Source organism: Jaculus jaculus, chromosome 1 (genome assembly GCF_020740685.1).
Source record: "Jaculus jaculus isolate mJacJac1 chromosome 1, mJacJac1.mat.Y.cur, whole genome shotgun sequence".
Taxonomy (NCBI): domain Eukaryota; kingdom Metazoa; phylum Chordata; class Mammalia; order Rodentia; family Dipodidae; genus Jaculus; species Jaculus jaculus.
This window is the reverse complement of record NC_059102.1, coordinates 237,953,324-237,974,993: the sequence shown is the minus strand read 5'-3', so window position 1 is coordinate 237,974,993 and position 21,670 is coordinate 237,953,324. Positions and strand designations below refer to the sequence as shown.

The window sequence follows — 21,670 nt, the reverse complement described above, 5'->3', positions numbered from 1 at the left end:
AGGACAGGAAGCGTGGACTAAATTCTGGTATGGCTTTGAAAACATGGGAGTCGGGGTCCGGTTGTTAATGGCTCAAAAAAACATTCACGAAGCAATATTCTGGGAAAATGTGGTATTTTATCCGAATGTCATTCAAATCTGAGGTTTAACATTTACATCACAAGACTATGCACAGAGTAAAACTGTCCTCCAGGAGGCAAATGGCAAGAATAAATAGTGTAATAAAGTGTGCTTGCTGGGACATGGAATGGACAGCAGAGGCTGGGGGAGTGCGAGACAGCTGACTAAACTTTCTGAAGTATGTGGCTGGTTATGACATGTGAAGCAATTACCATTAATGGAAGAAAAGCTATTTCAAAACTCATTTTCCACTTTCCCCAATCCTTCCTGAGACGACTACTCACAACCACAACATGAAGAAAGAATACAAAGGCAGAGAGAAATTGCAACATATGTCTCTTCCCTGGTCCAGGCCATTAAAGGTTGCTTTACACATAAGCAAAATGGGGAAAGTAATGCACACATTCATTGCCAGAGGTTTCTTTTATTTTCTTGCTAGAAGAGATTGCCGAACAGACAAAAACGCATTGATTAGAGAAATATTTCCACAACATGCACATGGTTCTACAATTCAAAAAAGCATAAAGATAACAAAGAATCACTTGTCTAAAATGATAACAATTTTGCGTGATACATTCCTGGAAAGGAAAGTCAGAGCATTCAGAAATGCCCTTTGGATTAGTCTAATTCTATAGAATCCAAATGCACATCAAACATTGAACTTTCACGTTAAATTGCTGTTGAATTTGTTAACCCACAACTGATTTCCTGTGTTATGGAATCTTGGCGATTATAGCTAACCTGAAGCAACAGGGATAGTGCTTGACAGTTACTGGGACATTTGTATGCATGTTCCTGAAAGGCTAGCATCTTGGGGCCTCCAACATGCAGCTCAACATTGCCCCCTGCTGCTTGTACCAAAAAAAAAAAAAGAGGGAAAGAAAGAAAAAACAACCTTCCTTGGAAGTGTATGACAGAGTAGGAATCTCCTCAGCCAATGCCATATTCACCCCAGTACACAAATACCAGATGGCATTGCACGGACAGCCATAGAGCCACAGGCTTTTCCAAAAATTACTCTCTCTTGTCTCTTCCAATAGTAAGAAATAATTATGAATTTGTTAAAAGTTCCTTTAAAAAAAGGCTTAAAACAATGTTTTGACTTAATTTAAAAGAACCATGCCTTTCATCTTGGCCCAAACCTTAACTCTGCTGATAATGATCTTCCTGTAGAGTGCATGCAGGGCAGGCACTGGACCACTGATTGATGGTGACAAGCTTAGGAATGCCAAGCCAAGTACATGGAAACACACTCTGGAAAATTCCCTGCATTGCTACTTACTTTTTATTTTTTGTATGAGAGCTATAAAATAAATAGAAGACATTCCTTGTAACTAACGTGCCATTGTCACCAAATAGATGTGTATGTGAGATATAGATAGATAGATAGATAGATAGATAGATAGAAAGATAGATAGATAGATATCTTTAAGTCAATTTATAACAAACATCACTGATATGTTCACAGTACTACAGATTTCAACTGAGAGAAAAAAGAAATCTCCAAACAAAAGTAATGAAAAGATATTTTAATTAAAAAAATCACCAAGTTCTTATGTTTTGTTTTCCAATTCTTTTTTGGTTTTTTAAGGTAGGGTCACACTACTCTGGCCGAGGCTGACCTAGCATTCACTATGTAGTCTCAGGGTGGCCTCAAACTCAAGGCAATCCTCCTACCTCTGCCTCCCGAGGGCTGGGATTAAAGGTGTGCACCACCACACCCAGCTTGTTTTCCAATTCTTGACTCAAAACTTTTTCAAATTTCAAAGTCAGGTGGAGAAAGCATAAAGCTCAGCAAGGGAGTCTAAAGATGTGTATACAATGGGCACAGTGAGAATTACATACAGTGGGAACTTTAAAAAAAAATTTTATTTATTTGAGAGAGAGAGAGGGAGAGAGAGAATGGGCACACCAGGGCCTCCAGCCATTGCAGATGAACTCCTGACACATATTCCACCTTGTGCATCTGGCTTACACATGGGTGGTAGGGAAATCAAAAATCAAACCTGGAAGCCGGGCATGGTGGCGCACGCCTTTAATCCTAGCACTAGGGAGGCAAAGGTAGGAGAATCACCATCAGTTCAAGGCCACCCTGAGACTATATAGCGAACTCCAGGTCAGCCTAGGCTAGGTTTTTTTCAGCTAGGGTTTTCCAACAAAATCAAACGTGGGTCTAGGCTTTGCAGACAAGTGCCTTAATGGCTAAGCCATCTCTCCAGCCCATGAAAATTTTTCTTAATCTGAAGCTGCATGTGTATCATAAAACTAGAGCATGGGCTGGAGAGATGGGTCAGTGGTTAAGGTGATTGCCTGCAGAGACTAAGGGCCAGGATTCAACTCCATAGTATCCATGTAAAGCCAAATGCACCAGCTGTCACATGCATCTGGAATTCATTTGAAATGGCTAGAAGCCCTGGCACACCCACTCATTCTCAGTCATAAATAAATAAATAAATAAATCCCTTCTAAAAAGAAAAATACTATACCCTCTAGCCAGGCTCAACATAGGAACAGAAGTAACTAAGCAGAGAAGGAAATCTTCATTACTCCTGTTCCAGCATTACAGTACTCCACTTCATAGTAATTCAGTCTCTAGAAAAATTGAATTTTGTGATAATATTAATATACTATAAATGAAGGACTATAACATTCCATTCCTATGTAGACAACCAGCAAAAGGCATGGCTTCGAGATCTGAGAGATGTCTGGGAAGCAAGGACCTGTGCATTCTGACTTACCTTTCAAACTGAGGCCTTCCATTATTATAAAACAGGGCTAATGATAGATTCCATGTTAAGTGTTATTATCATCATCATCATCATCATCATCATAATACATATGAAGGCAGGGGGACACTTGGCAGTGACAGTTTTACTACAAGTTATGACAGAGACTTCATAGTTATATAGTTAATCTCCAAACTCACCAAGTTTGTTTATACACACACACACACACACAATGTATGCATTAACTATATGCATAACATGTACACAGCTTCGATAGCTTCCTGTATGTCAACCTTACCTTCACAAGGCTGTTTATAAAATGAAAGTAGGGATTAGCTGTAACTACCATTTCTGCAGATTAGTTCACTTTTGCTAACACATTTTGCATTCTGGGCAGTGGCCCTCTCCAGAGTTTAGCAGGCTTTTATCACCTTTCTACTACATTCCAAATTCAACTGTTTGGAGGCAGATCAGTGAGGCAGTGAATGTCAAAGACCCTAGAGCAAGCCTTCTGAAGTTCAAACCCCAGCTCCCTGACCTAATAGCTAGGTGATCTTGGGAAAAGTCATATAAACCCTTTGCCTCCTCCTCCTCCTATGTAAAAGTGGGAGAATATTATATCTACCCCTGTATGAGATGTTCTTAAACATTTAATAGGTTTAGCAGTAAAACATGTGGGATAATCTCGGGTACTTAGTAAGTACAGTGTGAATGTTTGCTATCGTTACTACTTTCTGAGTTGAGACTTCCTCAAAGGGCTCACGTGCCTTCCAGCTGTTCCTCCCCTACAGCCAGTACTCCAGGCACGCTACATGTCCTCACTCTGGCCTTACTTGGCACAGACCACAATATTCCTCCCCAGCTGCCCCACCCTAACCCCACTCCTGCCCATCCATGGTCCCCAAAACCCATACCTGAAGGCTCTCAGCAGTCCCAGCTGCAGTGGTTTGAACTTACTGCTCCCTCTGTCAGACTGTCATTTTTTTTTAAAGTTCTATTACATGATTTTGTTTTTGCCAAAGTAATATGTAGTGATGTCCATGTTTATCTGCTTGTCAAACTGCAGGATCGCAGTTGTTAAGAGCACAACCTCTGGAGCCAGGTGGTGTGAACTTCCATTTCACACTACCACTGACTCAGTGACCTGAGAGGAGGCATTAATTTCCCTGCACTTTGGTTTTCACCTCTATAAATTAAGGCCCATAGCAGCACTTTCTGTATCCCTAGATGTAGAAAGGTCACTGTTCTAAGAATTTAAAAAGCTGATACAAGGAAAGCCCTTAGAATACTTTTTGGTATATAAAAAAGCAAAGGAGTGTTAAAAATTACTGTTACTTTGTTCTCATTGCCAGATCTCAGAAAATGCCTATCACAGTGCCTTTTATGTAGAACATGTTTACTGAACTAAACTGAGGTTGTGCTGACAAAATGCTGGCTGCATCCATTACCTTGCCTAAACCACTGAACATCATTGGATTCACTGTATACACACTTGCTGGTGAAAATCAGGCAGCTGAGGCTTTGTATAGCAAAGCACCCCGAAAATGCAGTGGGCCTTGCACTTACCACACTCTCCATCTTCTTCCATAGTCCTTCCAGCTGAGTCATGGGCTCACACCACCAGTCAGTGCATATGCTGTATCGATTTCCCTGAAACCAGAACTGTCTCAGCCACTCAAACTCCACCTGTGGACCAGAACAAGAAGGTGGTGCTTATAGTGTCCTTGTGATGGACAACCAAGGACAGTGACTTCCCCACTTAACTATCCCCTAGTAACGTCATAGCCACAAGGCGAGAAAAGTGAGAAAAGCTTGGCCTAACCAGTTCCCAGCATACCTTGGCATCTCTAGAGCATGTCTGCAAAGCCAAGAAAAGTCTGAGAACTGACTTCCTCCGAGATGATCAAATTCAATTAGATTTATTAGGCACATGCAACGCAACTAAAAAAAAAAAAAAAAATCAAGCAATAATAAATACTACTATCCTAAAATATAAGCCTCTTACACTATGGAAGAAGGAAAGACATAGCCAAACCAATATGCTTTAAGTAAACACCTTTATTAAAGGCTGCAAAAGCATGGCCCAGACAGGTATCAAGAGTACTGATTTCCAAGTTCCTCAGATTTGAAGTAAAAACTTAACCTAAGGCCAGGAGGATCTGGGGAATCTCTTAGCCATATAACTAACAATTTATAATTAATATACATTCAATCTAAAAAGCCATTCAAGTCATCACTTGTCAACTCCAATGGCTAATGAAAAAAAGTAAAGAGAAGCAAAGATACCTACCACTGGTTTGTGTTCATCCCCAGAAATCTGCTGAACTGCTGTTTGCCACCACAGCATTCCTCCTCTTTTCTAGCCAAACCTTGTAACCCACCATCATCCAGCACACCCACGGGCTCAATCCCCGTGGTGTAGACAGAGATCTAGTTCTATCACTACAGGTAAAATTAGAAACCCAGAGTTAAGCCAAACATCCCACTGCATTTCTAGGTTGGGGAGGAATAGGTACATGTTCAACCAGAACAGGTCTCAAGACTGAAAATTACAGGAAGAAGGAAGAATGCAAGGATTTTGTTATCACAGGAGGAGAATGAAGTCCACACAGGAGGAAGCAACTGTAAGATGCAAAGATGAAAACCAGGTCCTGGAGACACCAATGGACTCTTGACCAAGCTATTTATGAACATGTTTTTAAATTATGCCAAATAAGCCTCAGCTTACTGATCTTTGCAAATGAAATAATTCCAGCATGTATAGATGAAAAGCTGGCTAAAACTTTACAACCTTAAGACATTCTTTCATTATCTATTTTCTGTCTTCAATTGCTTGTCTTAAACTTGAAAACAGAATCTTGCCATCCTTTATTTATTCTAAAATTCCTTTTACCTTTGCCCTCTGGAGAGATGCACAGCAACCACAGCTTCACGCTGGGCTGTCTGGCTTTGCTGAGGTGATCACATTCCACACACTGATGCTGAGCTATTATAATTGTCACCTGCAACCATGGAGAATTCTTTGTTTATTCATACTTAACTTTCATGAAGCAAACAAAAGCAACTTGTGAAGATGGAACAATGGTGAAAATGGCTCAAGTAAGAAACTGGAGAACATGAAATCATGAAAAGGATTTAGTTTACATTAACTAAATGTTTGATATGTAGAACTAATTTGTGAAAGCTGTTTAAATAAAACAAAATAAAGCAAAAGAGGAATGCAGGCAATATTAAGACAGTTGCTAAGCCATATCTATCACATTAAAGATAGTGGTTAACAGAAGTAAGCTTTCAGAAAGGAGAACAAATATGGACATAGTTCAACCAGAGAAGATACAGGTTTAACAACATATTATTATGAGAAAAAAAGAAAACAAAATGCATCTGTTAATTGATTTTACATGCAACTACTCTCAATAACATAAATGGTCCTAAGTCTTAGGGTAAGAAGAGGTAAAAGGTCTCAAAAGGTTTTCCAAATTCTGAGCTGTTATTTCCATCAAAGAGACAAAACTTGAGAGCCTTGACAATCGTGGTCTCCAGGAAAAAAAAAAAAAAAAAAAAAAAAAGACATCTATCTTATGCAATAGGTCCATCAACTTATCAGGGTACCTCAGAGTCAATACTTCAGTGAGTTAAAGCTCAGAAGCAGAAAGAAGGGCCTCTTGGGAAACTCTAAAGACAGGAAGAAGGACATACTGGGAGACTCTACCATCAGGAAAGAAGAAAAGTGTACTGGGGGAGTCTACCATCAGACAGCAAGAAGGGCCTCTTGGGGGACTCTATCATAAGACAAGAAGAATAGCTACTGGGGGCCTCTACCATCAGAGAAGAAGAAGAATGTAATGGGGGACCATACCATCGACAGGAAGACAAGTGTACCAGGGAGTGTGCCATAAGACAGGAAAACGAGTATACTGGGGAACTATACCATCAGACAGGAAGACAAGTGTACTGGGGGACCGTACCATCAGAAAGGAAGAAGAGTGTACCGGGGGAGCGTGCCATCAGACAGGAACAAGAGTGCACTGGGGGACTGTACCATCAGACAGGAAGACGAGTGTGCCAGGGGACCGTACCATGAGACAGGAACAAGTGTACTGGGGGACCGTATCATCAGACAGGAAGACAAGTGTACCGGGGAACCACACCATCAGACAGGAAGAAGAGTGTACTGGGGGACCGTACCATCAGACAGGAAGAAGAGTGTACTGGGGGACTGTACCATCAGACAGGAAGAAGAGTGTACTGGGGGACTGTACCATCAGACAGGAAGAAGAGTGTACTGGGGGACCGTACCATCAGACAGGAAGACAAGTGTACCGGGGGAGCATGCCATCAGACAGGAAGAAGAGTGTACCGGGGAACTGTACCATCAGACAGGAAGAAGAGTGTACCAGGGGACTGTACCATCAGACAGGAAGAACAGTGTATTGGGGGACTGTACCATCAGACAGGAAGACAGGTGTACCGGGGGAGCGTACCATCAGACAGGAACACAAGTGAACCAGGGAACCATACCATCAGACAGGAAGACGAGTATACTGGGGAACCGTACCATCAGACAGGAAGACAAGTGTACTGGGGGACCGTACCATCAGACAGGAAGAAGAGTGTACCGGGGGACTATACCATCAGACAGGAACAAGAGTGAACTGGGGTACCATACCATCAGACAGGAACACAAGTGAACCAGGGAACCATACCATCAGACAGGAAGATGAGTATACTGGGGAATCGTACCATCAGACAGGAACAAGAGTGAACTGGGGTACCATACCATCAGACAGGAAGACAAGTGTACCGGGGGACTGTACCATCAGACAGGAAGAAGAGTGTACCGGGGGACTGTACCATCAGACAGGAACAAGAGTGAACTGGGGTACCATACCATCAGACAGGAAGACAAGTGTACCGGGGGACCGTACCATCAGACAGGAACACGAGTGTACCGGGGGACCGTACCATCAGACAGGAAGACAAGTGTACTGGGGGACCATACCATCAGACAGGAACACGGGTGTACTGGGGGACTGTACCATCAGACAGGAAGACGAGTGTACTGGAGGACCATATCAGCAGACAGGAACATGAGTGTACTGGGGGACCGTACCATCAGACAGGAAGAAGGGTGCCTTGGGAGACTATACCATCAGCCAAGAGAGTGAAGGCAGAGTCCCTGCCATCCTAACAGATAAAGCCTTTGAATTCCTCTTCAATGGCTGACAATCCTCTGAAGAGATGTCACAGTTAAGAATCAGAATTTGAATGGTCCAGAGAAGATGGTGGACCAAGAGCTGCCTCCCTGAAACCTGTTGGAGGGGGAAAGACATCATGAGATGGAGAGGATGAGCTTCAGCGATGCAGAGCAGTCAAAGGCCAGCAGTAAAGAGGGAAGAGGGGTGGCAATGAAAGAACTATGCCTAAGTGAACACAGCTGCAGCCACACAGATCAGCAGGCAGGGAGGGAAGCAAAAGCCTCATCCAAAAGGTGAGCCAGGTGACGCTGGTGAAAGAAACTAACCCACAGGTTCACCAGCCTCAACTCCACTGGAGGTTTTGTGGGACAGATTCCTCCTGTGGATGGGTCGGCAGCTGACAGCAACCCCATTTTTTCATTCTATATGGTATATGGTTCAGTAGACAGTGGCTAAGTGTCATCTTAAGGGGGAACCCATTGTTTAAAGTTGTGCTATTCTGGAGTCCTAAGAACTGAGGACAATCACAAGTCAAAAAGCCTGAATTAAACCAGAGCCTCAGGGTGAGAAACAGGCCTGAGAGGCAGTTGTGGAAGGCACAAGAGGCTCAAGATGAGAAGGCACATTATGCACACAGTGGAAGGCTTGGCTCAGGCAATGAGGTGCACAGGAAAAAACAACACTGCCCTTGGTGGCTGGGAACAGATCTCATCAGTGGAGAAGAACTCTAGAGTTTGATCACCCCAAGCCTAAGGTGAGTGGATGGAGCACCTCTGAAGCCAGCTACCTGCTGTTCACTGCTGCGGTCAAGGGCTTGCAGGCTGCAGAGGAGTAAAGGATGCCCACAGCTGCATCCCACCAGTAGAGGAATCACTGTGTAGAAGGTTTGGAAATAGAAAGGCAGGTCCTCTGCCCAAACAATTCCATGCACTGTTTCCTTCCTCCACTCTCAGTGTGGTAGGAAGTTAACACCTAGAACACTGGACACCCCCAGGAGTGTAATCTGGAGTGTCTTCACTTCTGGAGAAGCTGCTCAGCTCACAGACTGCAAAGCTAAGTATGGCCAGCAGAGGCCTGTGGTATGCAATGAAAGGAAGCTACAAAAGTGAAGACAGCTTTGACAGACATTCTACACTTGTCCAATACAGACTCGACACCAGCATAAACCACAGGAAAGACAAGAGTCCACAGTTCAATGTCCTCAACCCATGAATATAACTTGACATTCTAGAATTTTCAAGGACCCAGAAAGAGCTTTTTGCAGTTACTTCTTGTTGCTAGGAAAAAGCACACAAACAAAATCAGCTAATGGGAGGAAAGTATTTATTGTGGCTTATAGTCTCAAGGAGAGGTTCCATGACAGAGGAAGGCATGTAGCATAAGCCAAGACACCTCAACATTCACCTCCAGTAACACGTCTTCTCCAGCAAGGTTCCACCTCCCAAGTTGCCACTAAGCACCCAAAACACATGAGTTTATGGGGGGAACCTGACTCAAACCACCAGAGCTGCTCCAACACTTCGCTCTTTTATGCCTTTTATGCTTGCTTTTTAAATTTTTTTTTTTTACTTTTTACTTCAGTTTATATTTACTTTATATATTTAAACTTTTAAGTTCTTATTTTTACTCCTTTACATATAGTCATCTATTTTTAAAAGAACTTTTTTAATTATTGAGAAAATATTTTTTTCTTTTTCTATTTACTTTTTCAGCTTTTTAAATGTTCTGGCTCACATGTTTCTGTTTCTCTCTCTCTCTGTCTCTCCGTGTGTGTGTGTGTGTGTGTGTGTGTGTGTGTGTGTGTGTGTGTGTGTAGACAGATTCTCACATAACCTAGGCTGGCCTTGAAATGCTATGGAGCCAAGGATGACCCTGAATTTCTGATTCTCCTACCTCTATCTACTCAGTCCTGGGATACAGATGTGTGCCACAACACCTTGTCTTTGCAGTGCTTGCAATCAAATCTAGGACCTCATGTATTCTGGCGAGCACCCTACCAACTGAGCTACACCTCTAGTCCTTGCTACACTTTGTAAAACTATTTCTTTTTTTAAAATATATCATTTTATTTATTTATTTATTTATTTATTTATTTATTAGATACAGAGGGAGAGAGTGAGTGAGCCAGGGCTTCTGGCTACTCCAGATGCATGTCCTTTGATATGCACCTAGCTAATGTGGGACCTGGAGAATCGAACCTGGGTCCTTATGCTTCTCAGGCAAGAGCCTTAACCGCTAAGCCATCTCTCTTTTTTATTTTTCTTGAGGTAGGTTCTCATTCTAGCCAAGGTTGACCTGGAATATGCTATATGTAGTCTCAGGCTGGCCTGAAACTGCTAAGTGCTGGAATTAAAGGCATGTGCTACCATATCTGGCCTAAAACTATTTTGACTTATTGATTTTGTAAAGCCTTCAGGCTTTTATTTTCTCCTTCTTAAATTTTTCTCATTCTATTTTCATATTACCTCATTATTAGAAAATCATTTTTAAGTTTTTGTTACTGTTTCTCATCTCTTAAAATTTCTCCTTCCCATCCTTCCATAGCATTTCCCTGATACTTCCCCTTCTTTTTCTTTTCTTATTTAACCTTGTCCTCCATTTTCCCTTTTCCCTGACTCCTTCCTTTATTTCACTCACTATTTCTACATTTACCCTAAGTAATGTTTAGCTTCACAGCACATTCTACATTAGATCTGCCATTTTCTGTTCTATAGTCATTGGCAATATATTAGAAGTATACAATTCATGTTAAATGTTTTCTCTACTTTGCATGGTTTGATATTGTCTCTGTGATAGCAGTTTTTTGCTGAGTGGAAGTAGAGATGGAACCATGAAAAGTGGCTTCCAATATCAAGATCCGCCCCTCAAAACACAAAGATATATCCAAACCAACCAATGTGTAAATTTCCACACAAAAGCGCAATAATCATGAGAAAGCAAAGCAACAGGACTTCTCTACATGATAACTATTCAACAACTGAACTCAAAGATACTGAAATTGGTAAAATATCACATGAAGATGTGAAAATTTTTCAATAAAAATAATCAGTGGCCTGAAAGAGGACAAAAACATGTAGAAAATTATTCTGAGAAAAAACAGAAATGTTCAAAATGAAAGCACAGTGAATCAGACAAAAATCACAGGGAAAGGCATCAACAATAAATTCGCAAAGCAGGAGATGGAGAGATGGTTTAGTGATTAAAGCCACTTTCTTGCATAGCCTAATGGCCTGGGTTTGATTCCCCACATAAAGCCAGATGCACAAAGTAGTGCATTTACTTGGAATTCATGTGCAGTGGCAAGCACCTGGTGTGCAAACACATCAAAATAACAAGTCTTTCATCAGCAACCCTAACATCTGGGAGAGGAGACAGCAATATACTTCAAGCTCTGAAGTCAAATAACTGTCCAATAAAATTTTTATACTCAGCAAAGATATCTTACAAAATTCATGTGAAAAAAAAAGAATAATGCATGACAAGCACACAAGAAGGTAATTCATGACCATCAGGCCAGCACCATGGAAGACGCTTAAAGTGACACTATACTGAGAGGAAGAAAAAAAAAGTCCTCATCACCAGAGTGCAGGAAAGAATAATTTTCATTAGAGGAAAGATGAGCAAAGAATAGCTAGGAATCAATCATTTCCAGCAAACTGAAACAATCCAAACAACCAGAAAAATAACGACAAAATTATAGGAATTAGTAAGCATCTCTAAATAACAGCCTTAAATATAAAGGCTCCCTGTATACCAACAAAAAGTTTCAGACTAGCTGAGTTTAAAAAACAAGAACCAACTATGCATTATCTCCATAAAACACACTTCACTGGCAAAGACACTCAAAGATTGAGTCAAAGGATGGGAATATCAGCAAAGGGAAGCAAACAAGCTGTTAGTTGGCTCTTTTCTTAAAATAAAGGAAATAAAAAATACTCCCAGCTGATGGACTAGGTTAAAAATGATCTTTCCTCAGAAATTCCTCAGAGATAGGAAAGTTGCATAGTGAACTTTGCACAAAAGCTAAAATTGTCAAGCACCAAAATACAATTACAGAAGAGCTTAAAAAAATCAAAACCTGGGCTAGAGGGGTTGCACAGTGGTTAGAGCACTTGTCTGCCAAGCCAAGGGACTCAGATTTGATTACCCAGGACCCATGTTAGCCAGATGCACAAGGTGGCACAGGTGTCTACAGTCTGTTTGCACTGGCTAGAGGCCTTTGCCCACGAGCCTGCCTGCCTCCCTCCCTCCCCCCACTCTCTTTCTCTCCTCTACTTTCTTTCTGTCCAAGAAATAAATATCTGGGTGTCGTGGTACATGCTGTAATCCCAGCACTTGGGAGGCAAAGGTAGGAGGATCACCATGAACTCAAGGCCACCCTGAGAATACAGAGTGAATCCAGATCAGCTTGGGCTAGAGTAAGACCCTACCTCAAAAATAAATAAATAAATAAATAAATAATAAAATTTTTAAAAATCAAAACCTGTCATACTGAATGGCTGAGAAAGTTCTACACTTGTCAGGGGCAGTGTCTCCATCCTTTCTCCAGAGTATATTTCTCAAACTCCAGTCCACAAAGGACCAGAGCTGGGTGAAATAGAAGGCAGCTGTCAGGAGAGCAAAGACATATTGGAGGCCAAGACCATTCCATGGGTGACATGTATCCCTCCATGAAGACAAGAACAATAGGAGACAACATGTAAGAGCTCTCTGTAGGTTCTGTCTTCTTTATGTATAACTGAAATCCCTGGTATCTTCCATAAACTCAATGTAAACTCACTGTTATCCCATATTTTAAGAAAGTCCAATCCAGAGGAAATTGAAGCCCATGAGTTATCAGGAGGTATACAGATGCTTAAGAGGCAGGTCCACAGAGCATCTTCTGCATTTTCAGAGAAATATGTTCATAGGAGTTTCAGGTTCACAACCACAGCCCAGAAAACCATCTCTATAACCCTCCTACCAACACATGTCTTTCCTACAGAATGGTAAAAAAACAGATAAACCAAATTTAGCTTTTCTCCCAGAAATACTAAGAGTATATACAAAGAGGAAAGAAACAAGGATCTCAGTACAGAACACTCAGAAAATGTGGAGCAAAGCTTGAAAGATTCTAAACTTGTCCAATTCTATAATCCCAGTACTCTGGTGGCTGAGGCAGAAGGATGAGTTTGAGGCCAGCCTGGGCTACATCCTGAGAAAGCCTGTTTCACAAACAACAAAGAAGAGGCTGGGGAGATGGCTAAGGGGTTAAAAGTGTTTGCTTATGTATTCAATTCTCCAGCATCTACATCAAGCCAAATGCAAAGTGGTACATATGTGTGTGATTCCAATAAGCCTATGACATTGGGTGGTAGAGCCAGGAAAATACAAAGTTCAACAGCCAGCTAGTCTGACATTTCTTTGATGTCTCGAAGTTCACTTGTAGCAGCAAGACCCCATCCCAAAGACAAACAAAGTTATGTTCCAACAGCATGTGTGCTATGGCATGCACGCCCCAAGGCACATATGCATACATAAAAATACAAAAGTTTCAAAAACTCCAAAATCTTATTTCTAAGTTATTATTACTATATAGTGACAAGTACCATTGCCATAGGTAAGCAAATAACACCTGCTTTTCTCCTGTCATCTTTGTTGAGGCTCTTGATTTAGTGCCGGGTCAGCCATGTAGTTCCCTCATGAGATATGTGCACATGCTCCTTGGGGTTCATGTCTCACATTTGTACTGATTCTTCACTGAGAAGGCATCAGATCAGGAAGACAGCTCAGGCCCAGCTGCACAGACACCCTCTGAAGTCACTTCAGAGCAGCTGTGAGGAGGATGCAGGTCTGAGCAGAAAAAAGCGAGAACCAAACAATGCCATCCACTGTGTCTTCATCCAACAAAAAATGCTAGAAGAACAAGTGTTCGCAGCTTACTATTTATTTTTAAGAAAGAAAGTGAGCAATTTAATAACAGAGGAGGATTCTGTTTATTAAGGGGGGGGGTGAAGTTTCTAAAAACACCTTCAGTTCTAATGCCTGAAGTTTCCCCCATTACTTTGCTAGAAAATATCCCAGACAAAGAAAACAAGCCACTCCTAAACCCAGACACACCTTAACACTGAAATACTAGAATATCATTTCATAATTAGCATAGCAAGGGCATATGGGTTTGAAGAAAAAAGAAGCAAACAGCATACTAGGTAGCTACTTGGAGTAGGCTCATTCATTTCATGACAGAACCCGGGTAAGCAGGCCAGTGCTGGAACCCAGGCCAGCATGGATGACAAGGAACAATTTCTCATACTGAGCCCTGACACAGAATTATAGCTTAAGTAGAGAGGATCTGGAAGAATTGAAGACAAGGAGGTGGCCATGCCAGGCATTATTATTTGGAGTCAAGATCTCTGTTCATTCAACCCAGGCTAATCCCCAGAGCTAAAGTTTGTGATGCAACTCTCCCCAGCTCCCTGGCACACATAGTGTCAAAGAAGCCAGCCACTTTCTGAAGCAGATGGGTTTGGATGACATGCTATATGTTCTTAAAGATTTCCCCTGTCCACTGAAGATAACCAAGCACCACAGTCAAAATAATGTAGCCTATCTGTTAGTAAGCACTTCAATTGCCAAGCTGACTCCTTAGATTGTGCTGTCTTTCAGAGAATAGCTAAATTCTCACATCAGAAATTTGATACTAAGATGGAGATAGATGTCACTTTGCTCCCATGCAAGTCAATGAGGCCATCAGGATCATAACTGCATAGCTTTACTGTAGGTCTAGCTATGAGCAATGTCTCCAGTACAGATGGATGCAGAGAAAGGGCATTTGCTGGGCATGACGAAGAGCTCTAAGACAGTCATTATCACCTCTATAGGAAGAATCGTTGTGCCTTTGCTTCCAGACATTATGACAGCTCACAAGACATTAAAATATCTTCTTAAAGATATTATATATAGGGACTGGGGAGATGGCTCAGTCATTAAGAGAACTGGCAAAGCCAGTCAGCCTGAGTTAAATTCCCAAGCCACCCATGCAATGCCAGATGGACATATGTTGGCAGTGGCAAGAAACCCTGTACACACACAAACACATGTACAAATCAATAATAATAATAAACATTTATGTCCCTGTGGGTTTGGACATTGTTTCTCTTCTGGTCAAGATGCTTCTATGGCTCCCTATTTTGGTCATAGTAAAGAGGAAAGTCCCTGTCTTTATGAGGAACTCCAAGGGTCTATCCAACCTGCTGTTCCCCAGTCTCCTGACAATCCTGTGACCTCACATCCTATAAGAAGGAGGACTGTTTCCTCCACTCCCCAAAGTACTCCACAAATATTACACATTCTCTGGCCCAGGCCTTTGCAGCTGCTACTCTTCTGATTCACATGCTCTTCCCCAGATATCCATGACACCCTCGTCTTCTCCCATTCCTGCTCAACAGGTAGTTTCCCAGTAAGGACACTCTGGTTCCTGCAGTCCCCTTATCTTGCTCTGCTTGTTGCTATAGTCGTTAGCAATTTGTAGTAGTACATAATTAACCACTGTTTTATATTCCTTGTTTACCATTATCTCCCTATAAAAGACTTTTTCTTTACTCCTATGCCCACTCAAAAGATTGCCTGGTATAAGCTCGATAACTGTTTCTTGAAAGGATGAACAAGAGCATTATTATAACCTCAATTCCCCATAAATCCTTCTCATCACATCAAAGAGAAAGCCTGAGACAGGTGATTCCTTTTTAATATTTTTCTATTATCTGCTATTTTTTGTTCTTTTAATAGTTTTTATTTAAGTACTATAACTAACACACAATCAAATCCACTCATTTGAACTACAGAAGTTAACTTTTTAAAAAAATATGAAATTATTGCTACCATTATCACTAATCTTCTTTTTAAGTTTTCAGTATTTATTTGCATGAATGTCTGCACACTCACGCATGGGCATGCCTGAGCCTCGTGTTACTGCAAACAAACCCCAGACGCGTGCACCTCTTTCTATATCTGGTTTACATGGGTGGCTCAGGAATTAAGCCCAGGCCAGCTGGCTTTGCAAGCTAGCACCTTTAACTGCTGAGCCACCTTCTCAGCCTCCTGATCTCCTTTCTTTATACGAGGAAAGGAAACAGATGGCTTATGGTCATTTCCAGGCAAAGGTACCTGCTAGAATATCATAAGGCTACTCTGCTTCCACTGCAAATATATTAATGGTCAATTTTACTTTCCATACTAGACTTTCACTTAAAGTAGTTGTGTAAGGTTTCCCATTGTATAGGACATTTAAGACAAAAATGAATTAAAGAAAAGTGTTAAATAGTTAACAATATACATAGCTCAGAGATGATGTAGGAATGGAAAAAGTATTAGTGAAGGCAGTGATCTCACCTGCGGCTCCTGCAGACACATAACAGATTTCACAAAGAAAAGGCACAGCATTGCCATTTGCTCTTTGGCCCACTTAATGCTTGGGGGAGGGGAGGTATTCTTCCTAAGTCTCTGGCAGTGCTGCCTTTTGAGCCAGCCATCAAGTACTCTGTGTTGCAGATGCTCACTGCAAGGATGTCGGTATAGGGAACTACCTTACAAGGTAAGGTCAGTTTCTTCCTACAGGAGGGAAGACAGATCTTTCTGCAGACTTGGAAGAGAAAGAGCCTCTCCCAGGGCAAAGGGCAGGGATGCTTACTATCCACTAGAAAAGTCAGGTTCTCTTGGCCCATGGTTTCTCCCTAGTAATGCAGTTCCTTATGGCTGACATGTCACCTGGCAAATTCTGCATGAACCAGCAGAAACAGAATCTTGGAGAATGCAGTAGATTGAATGGGTGCTGCCCTTCCAATTCTTATGCTGAAGCCTTAACCACCAAGGTAATTGCAAGGGTTGGAAAGTAACAGATTTTGAGGGAAGAACCGTTAGAACTGGACTCATGTAAAGAAGAGGGGATCTAAATGAGTCTGTTTGTCCCTTCCACCATGAAAAGTCATCTATGAATCAGGAAATACATCATCCTAACAGCAAACCTTGATCCCAGACTTCCCAGTTCCCAGAATCATGATCAACTCCTGTTGTTCATAAGCAGTACAGTCTGATGAACTCTAACAGTAACTCAAACTGAGGAGATGGAAACCTAGCACAGAGGCCGAGACTCTGGCTCCTGCCACTCATTATAACAACCTGTGACTGTAACCAGCTCGTGGCAGATGAACTAGCCAGCTTGTAAGCAGGAAGAACTCTACGACCTGCCCAAGAGCTTGAGAGTCCTCACCTCATTGTGGATTTCTTCTCCTTGCTTCAAAACCGCAGGCTCGAATGATTTCAAAGAGACATCGCCACCATCCAGGTCAGCGCAGACATTCTGCAAAGCCAACTGGCAACGCTGTAAAATGTAATCCAAGGTGCCAGTCGAGCACTGCCAAGACAGAACCAAAAAGCAGGACCATTAGTGAAATCCAAGTTTACCACATGTGTTTCTTAGGGCTGTTCACAGTTCCCTCTTTTCTGCTCATATTCCTGCCATTCCCATAGCTCATACTCCATAGCCTGGCCTCACGTACGCCACTCATCAGGCTAATGGTTGTCTGCATCAGGTGGGCCTCTGCCCTCTATGTCAACATAGGCACCCTGAGCCTAGGGCCCTCTGTGTGTGCATGTGTTCTACATATTCTATAATATCTTAGAACTAAATATAGAAGAAACTTAACACATAATTATCCAATAAATAACTGATTAGCAAGGAAGTCAAGGACCTTGGTTTTATCTATCTCGTGTCTTGAATATAGCACTGGGTAAAACAAATGGAAGCCACACTATAAAACTGACTAAAAAGCAATGGCAGGGGCACTGAAGTTATGAACCCAGAGCAATGACTTTCCTTTTCCCACAGAAAGTGAATGCTAAGCAGGTACAGTCCCTGAGAACGGATCCTTCCCGTGACAGAGGATATGTGGCTCAGGCCCTCAAAGTGTACTTAATGACAGAGCCACGACTTGGGCATCATCAGGACACAGAGAGCAAATTCACTCCCCTTTGAATCTGTGAGCATAGAACAGTGGTCCAGTGGACAAACCCCTTGGTATGATCATCTGTCAGAAACAGGAGGATGCAGATAGGGCAGGCATCCATTCATTTTGATAACAAAAAGATTTCCTAGAATGTTAAGAAGCAAGCTCTCTCGACATATATCCTTTAGAAACATGAGCAAAATGTAACCCTAAAATAGTTTCATTTTCATAGCTTCAACTGAGCCCTTGGAAAGAGCTTTACTGACAAATCCTGTGGTATAAAAATTCCTTGCACAGTTATTACTGCCACTTTATGTAAAGTGACATCAATAAGCCCGGGAAACACAAACTTTTGTGCCAAAAACAGAAGCTTGATTAATGTGTATTTTAATATGATGACCTGAGCACAGAGAAAGCAAAGGCAGTGAGCTAGGATTTATTGCATCAAAATGTATATATATAGGTGAATTCTCATTCAGAACCCCACGCCAGCCCCCAAAGTGAATACTTTTAAATGACATGCTGTCAAAAAAGACATTCTTTAATTCCCAAGTATGGGGTGACCTACATAAGAGGTTAGCAATGGCATAGTCACTTATTTTAGCTAAAGCCTGCAACAATCTGAAGTTCCAATCAATATTGTGCCAGTTAAATAAACTATGCTGTAACTTTATTTGTATCCATAAAGTGGAGGGGCAGAATTTTTTATTTTACTTTTTGACTTTTATAGCTTTATTTGCTATAAAGAACCTGGCTGATCCTGAGTTTTTTGTTTAATTAATCTTTTAAATCCCCTTTTCAGTCATAACTTCATTGGAAATCTAATTCATGGTATCATGAAATTCAATTGTTCAAACCATATAATTTGTTTCTGAGTATTTAGAATTGTGCAACAACGACTACAGTCATTCTAGAATAATTTTATTATTCCAAAATGAAATCCCTGTCTTTTAGCAGTCACTCTTCCATTTTCACCAGCTCCTTTATCCTAGATCAGCATGAATCTACTTCCTCCAGATAATGAAATTACATAATATGAGGTCTTTGCTGACTGGCTTCTTACACTAAGTGTCCTTCATGGGTCACCCATGTCACAGCATGTATCAGTTTTTTACTTGTGCTTGTTGCGAAGTTGACTGGATGCTACATTTGTTTGTCCCTCCACTAATTGATGGACGTTTCAGCTGTGTACATTTTTTTGGCCATTACATTTAAGGTACTATGAGCATTCATGTATAAGTTTTCATTTCCTTTATGCACATTCATGGCTAAGGCATTAGCATGCCACATTTAGGCCTCCAAAGGAGTGCCAAACTGTCCCAGAGTGACTGCACTATTGTGTTCTCCTTCCTCTTTTTGAACATTTCACCAATACATGTTACTGTCTTTTTGGCCCTATCCATTCTAATGAGCACTAAATGGTTTCATACTGTAGTTTTTGGCTTGTAATCTCTAATGACTAATGATGTTACACACCTTTTGCTTTTGCTTTCCATGCTAGGGATGAAACCTGGGGCTGTGAACATGAGAGGCATGTGCTCTATGAATGAGCTATACCTCCAGCCATCTTGTACATGTTTGTGCGCTCAGTGGTCATTTGTATGCCTCCTTTGATATTGACTTTTCCAGACGGTTCACCGTTTTAAACAGATTGTTTTCTCTTTTACTGAGTTGGAATTTTTATATATTCTGAATAGAATTATCCTTATAAACTATATGGTTTGTGAACATTTTATCCCATTCTCTGGGTTGTCTTTTTGCTTTGTTGACATTTCACTTTGAAGCACAAATGTATTTAACTTTGATGAAGTCCATTTTTTCCTTGGCTTACTTATGCTTTTGGTGCTATGTCAAAAAGGCCAATGCTCACACTAAACTAAGTAGTATTCATTGGTAAGTAATTATCACCAATGTCTTGGATACAAAGTAAAATATACATCATCACTACAAATATGGCAACAAGAACTGGCTGTCATTTGGTTTCCTCTGGGAAGACAGAACTAGCTGGCTTGAGGAAAAAGGCACTGAATATAATCTTAGCTACATTTTGAACTTCAAACTAATTGCCTATTCAAAAATAATTATGCATAAAATTTCAAAAATATTGTGCTTAATCTCAAGAACATTCTGTCACAACTGGAAATCAAATAAAATCAAGAAAAGGTTAAAGTTAAAAGCCAATACACTATCTATTCCTGTGTACCCAGAGAACAAAACAGATTTCTTCTATGATTAAGTAAATGGAATTTCAGAATATGATTTTCTTAACACAATTTGTTTCCTATACATTGTAAATACATAGAAAATAGAAAATAATTTTCTTTGGCAGAGATAAGTCACATGTTGTTAATACTGTAAGAAGGAGAGGACATCTCTGGAATAAGTAAGTAAGGGTTTAAAGTGTGAATTTTTTTCACTCTTCTACTGAAAGAAACAATAACATAAGCTTTAGTGTTTGGAAAACAATCTTTTCTTTGAGTATTGGAAACAATAACACAGGATAAAAGTAAGACTTTTAAATAAGATAAAAACATAATACTACTACCTAAACCCATTTTTGATTAATTCTTGATGTCTATACAGTTTTAGACATAGCAATGTGCATGCAGTATAGACACAATATAAATGTTGATTCTGCTGTTTATACATAAGAATTCAAAATGATCATTTTCAATGTTGCTAACTAAGATAAATGTCAACAATTCCATTATCTGATCATATACTACAAAGGCATCAAGTAAGGAACACCATCCTTTCAATTACACTTCACAATGACATTTATCATACTGGATACTCATCTTTTTTAAATGTTATTTTTAATGTTTATTATTATTAATGTGGTAGTAGATTATTTCCTAGGTTGGATGCCTAGTATTAGGATGCAAGGGATATGAATATCTTATGATACCTTACACATTTTCCCATACAGTTTTCCAGAAACTGAATCAATTTTGAAAGCTACCAGAATTATACAAATATACCAGTAATATCATGTTTTACCTACTGGTAGGAATAAAAAAAACCCTAAAACTGATTTTTTAAAAAGAATCAGTTTTAATTGTAAGGTATGTTTTAAAGCCTATTTACCTAGGAATATCTACAATAGAAGCCAGCACACTTTTTGTTTAAAAAACTAGATAATAAATATTTAAGGCTTAAAAGTCACAGGAATGTGTTACAAGTAACTTAGCTCTAATGTTGTAGTTCAAAAGCAGTAGTAAATAGTATTTAAGCAGTTATGTTCCAATAAAGCTTCATTTACAACAGCAGCCCATTGGCCCATATGCCATCATTTGTTGACTGACAATAGATAATACAGAAAACAGGATGATTAAATAATTCACACAATTGGTGATTGCACATAATCAGCAAACTATCCTGTAGCTTGATATCAAGCACAGAGAATGTAAAAATCATAGGTTTGGGGTAATATGTTTCTCCCAACAAAATCACTTCATATATTCCTCTCTTTATTTAAAGCCAATTATGCTCAAAATAGGACCTAAAAGTAGAAGATATAAGCACAGCTATGTTAATCTGAGAAAGCTAAGCCTGAGGATATTTTGAAAGTAACTACTATAGAATGAAACTGGTCTATCTGGAAAAAATTCATCAAAGCTGGAGTGGAACTTTTCAAATTGTA

General features: G+C 40.5%; 1 protein-coding gene across 1 annotated transcript in view; it reads right to left on the bottom strand.

The window, feature by feature from the left end:
• The window catches only part of Fto (FTO alpha-ketoglutarate dependent dioxygenase), a 404,358-nt gene that overhangs the window by 210,953 nt on the left and 171,735 nt on the right, over positions 1–21,670 (bottom strand). The window contains exons 6-7 of the mRNA XM_004664799.3: positions 17,292–17,435; positions 4,413–4,532 (exon numbers count right to left, since the gene is read on the bottom strand). Of these exons, the coding sequence (XP_004664856.2) occupies positions 4,413–4,532; positions 17,292–17,435 (264 nt within the window). The remainder of the gene's footprint in view (positions 1–4,412; positions 4,533–17,291; positions 17,436–21,670) is intronic.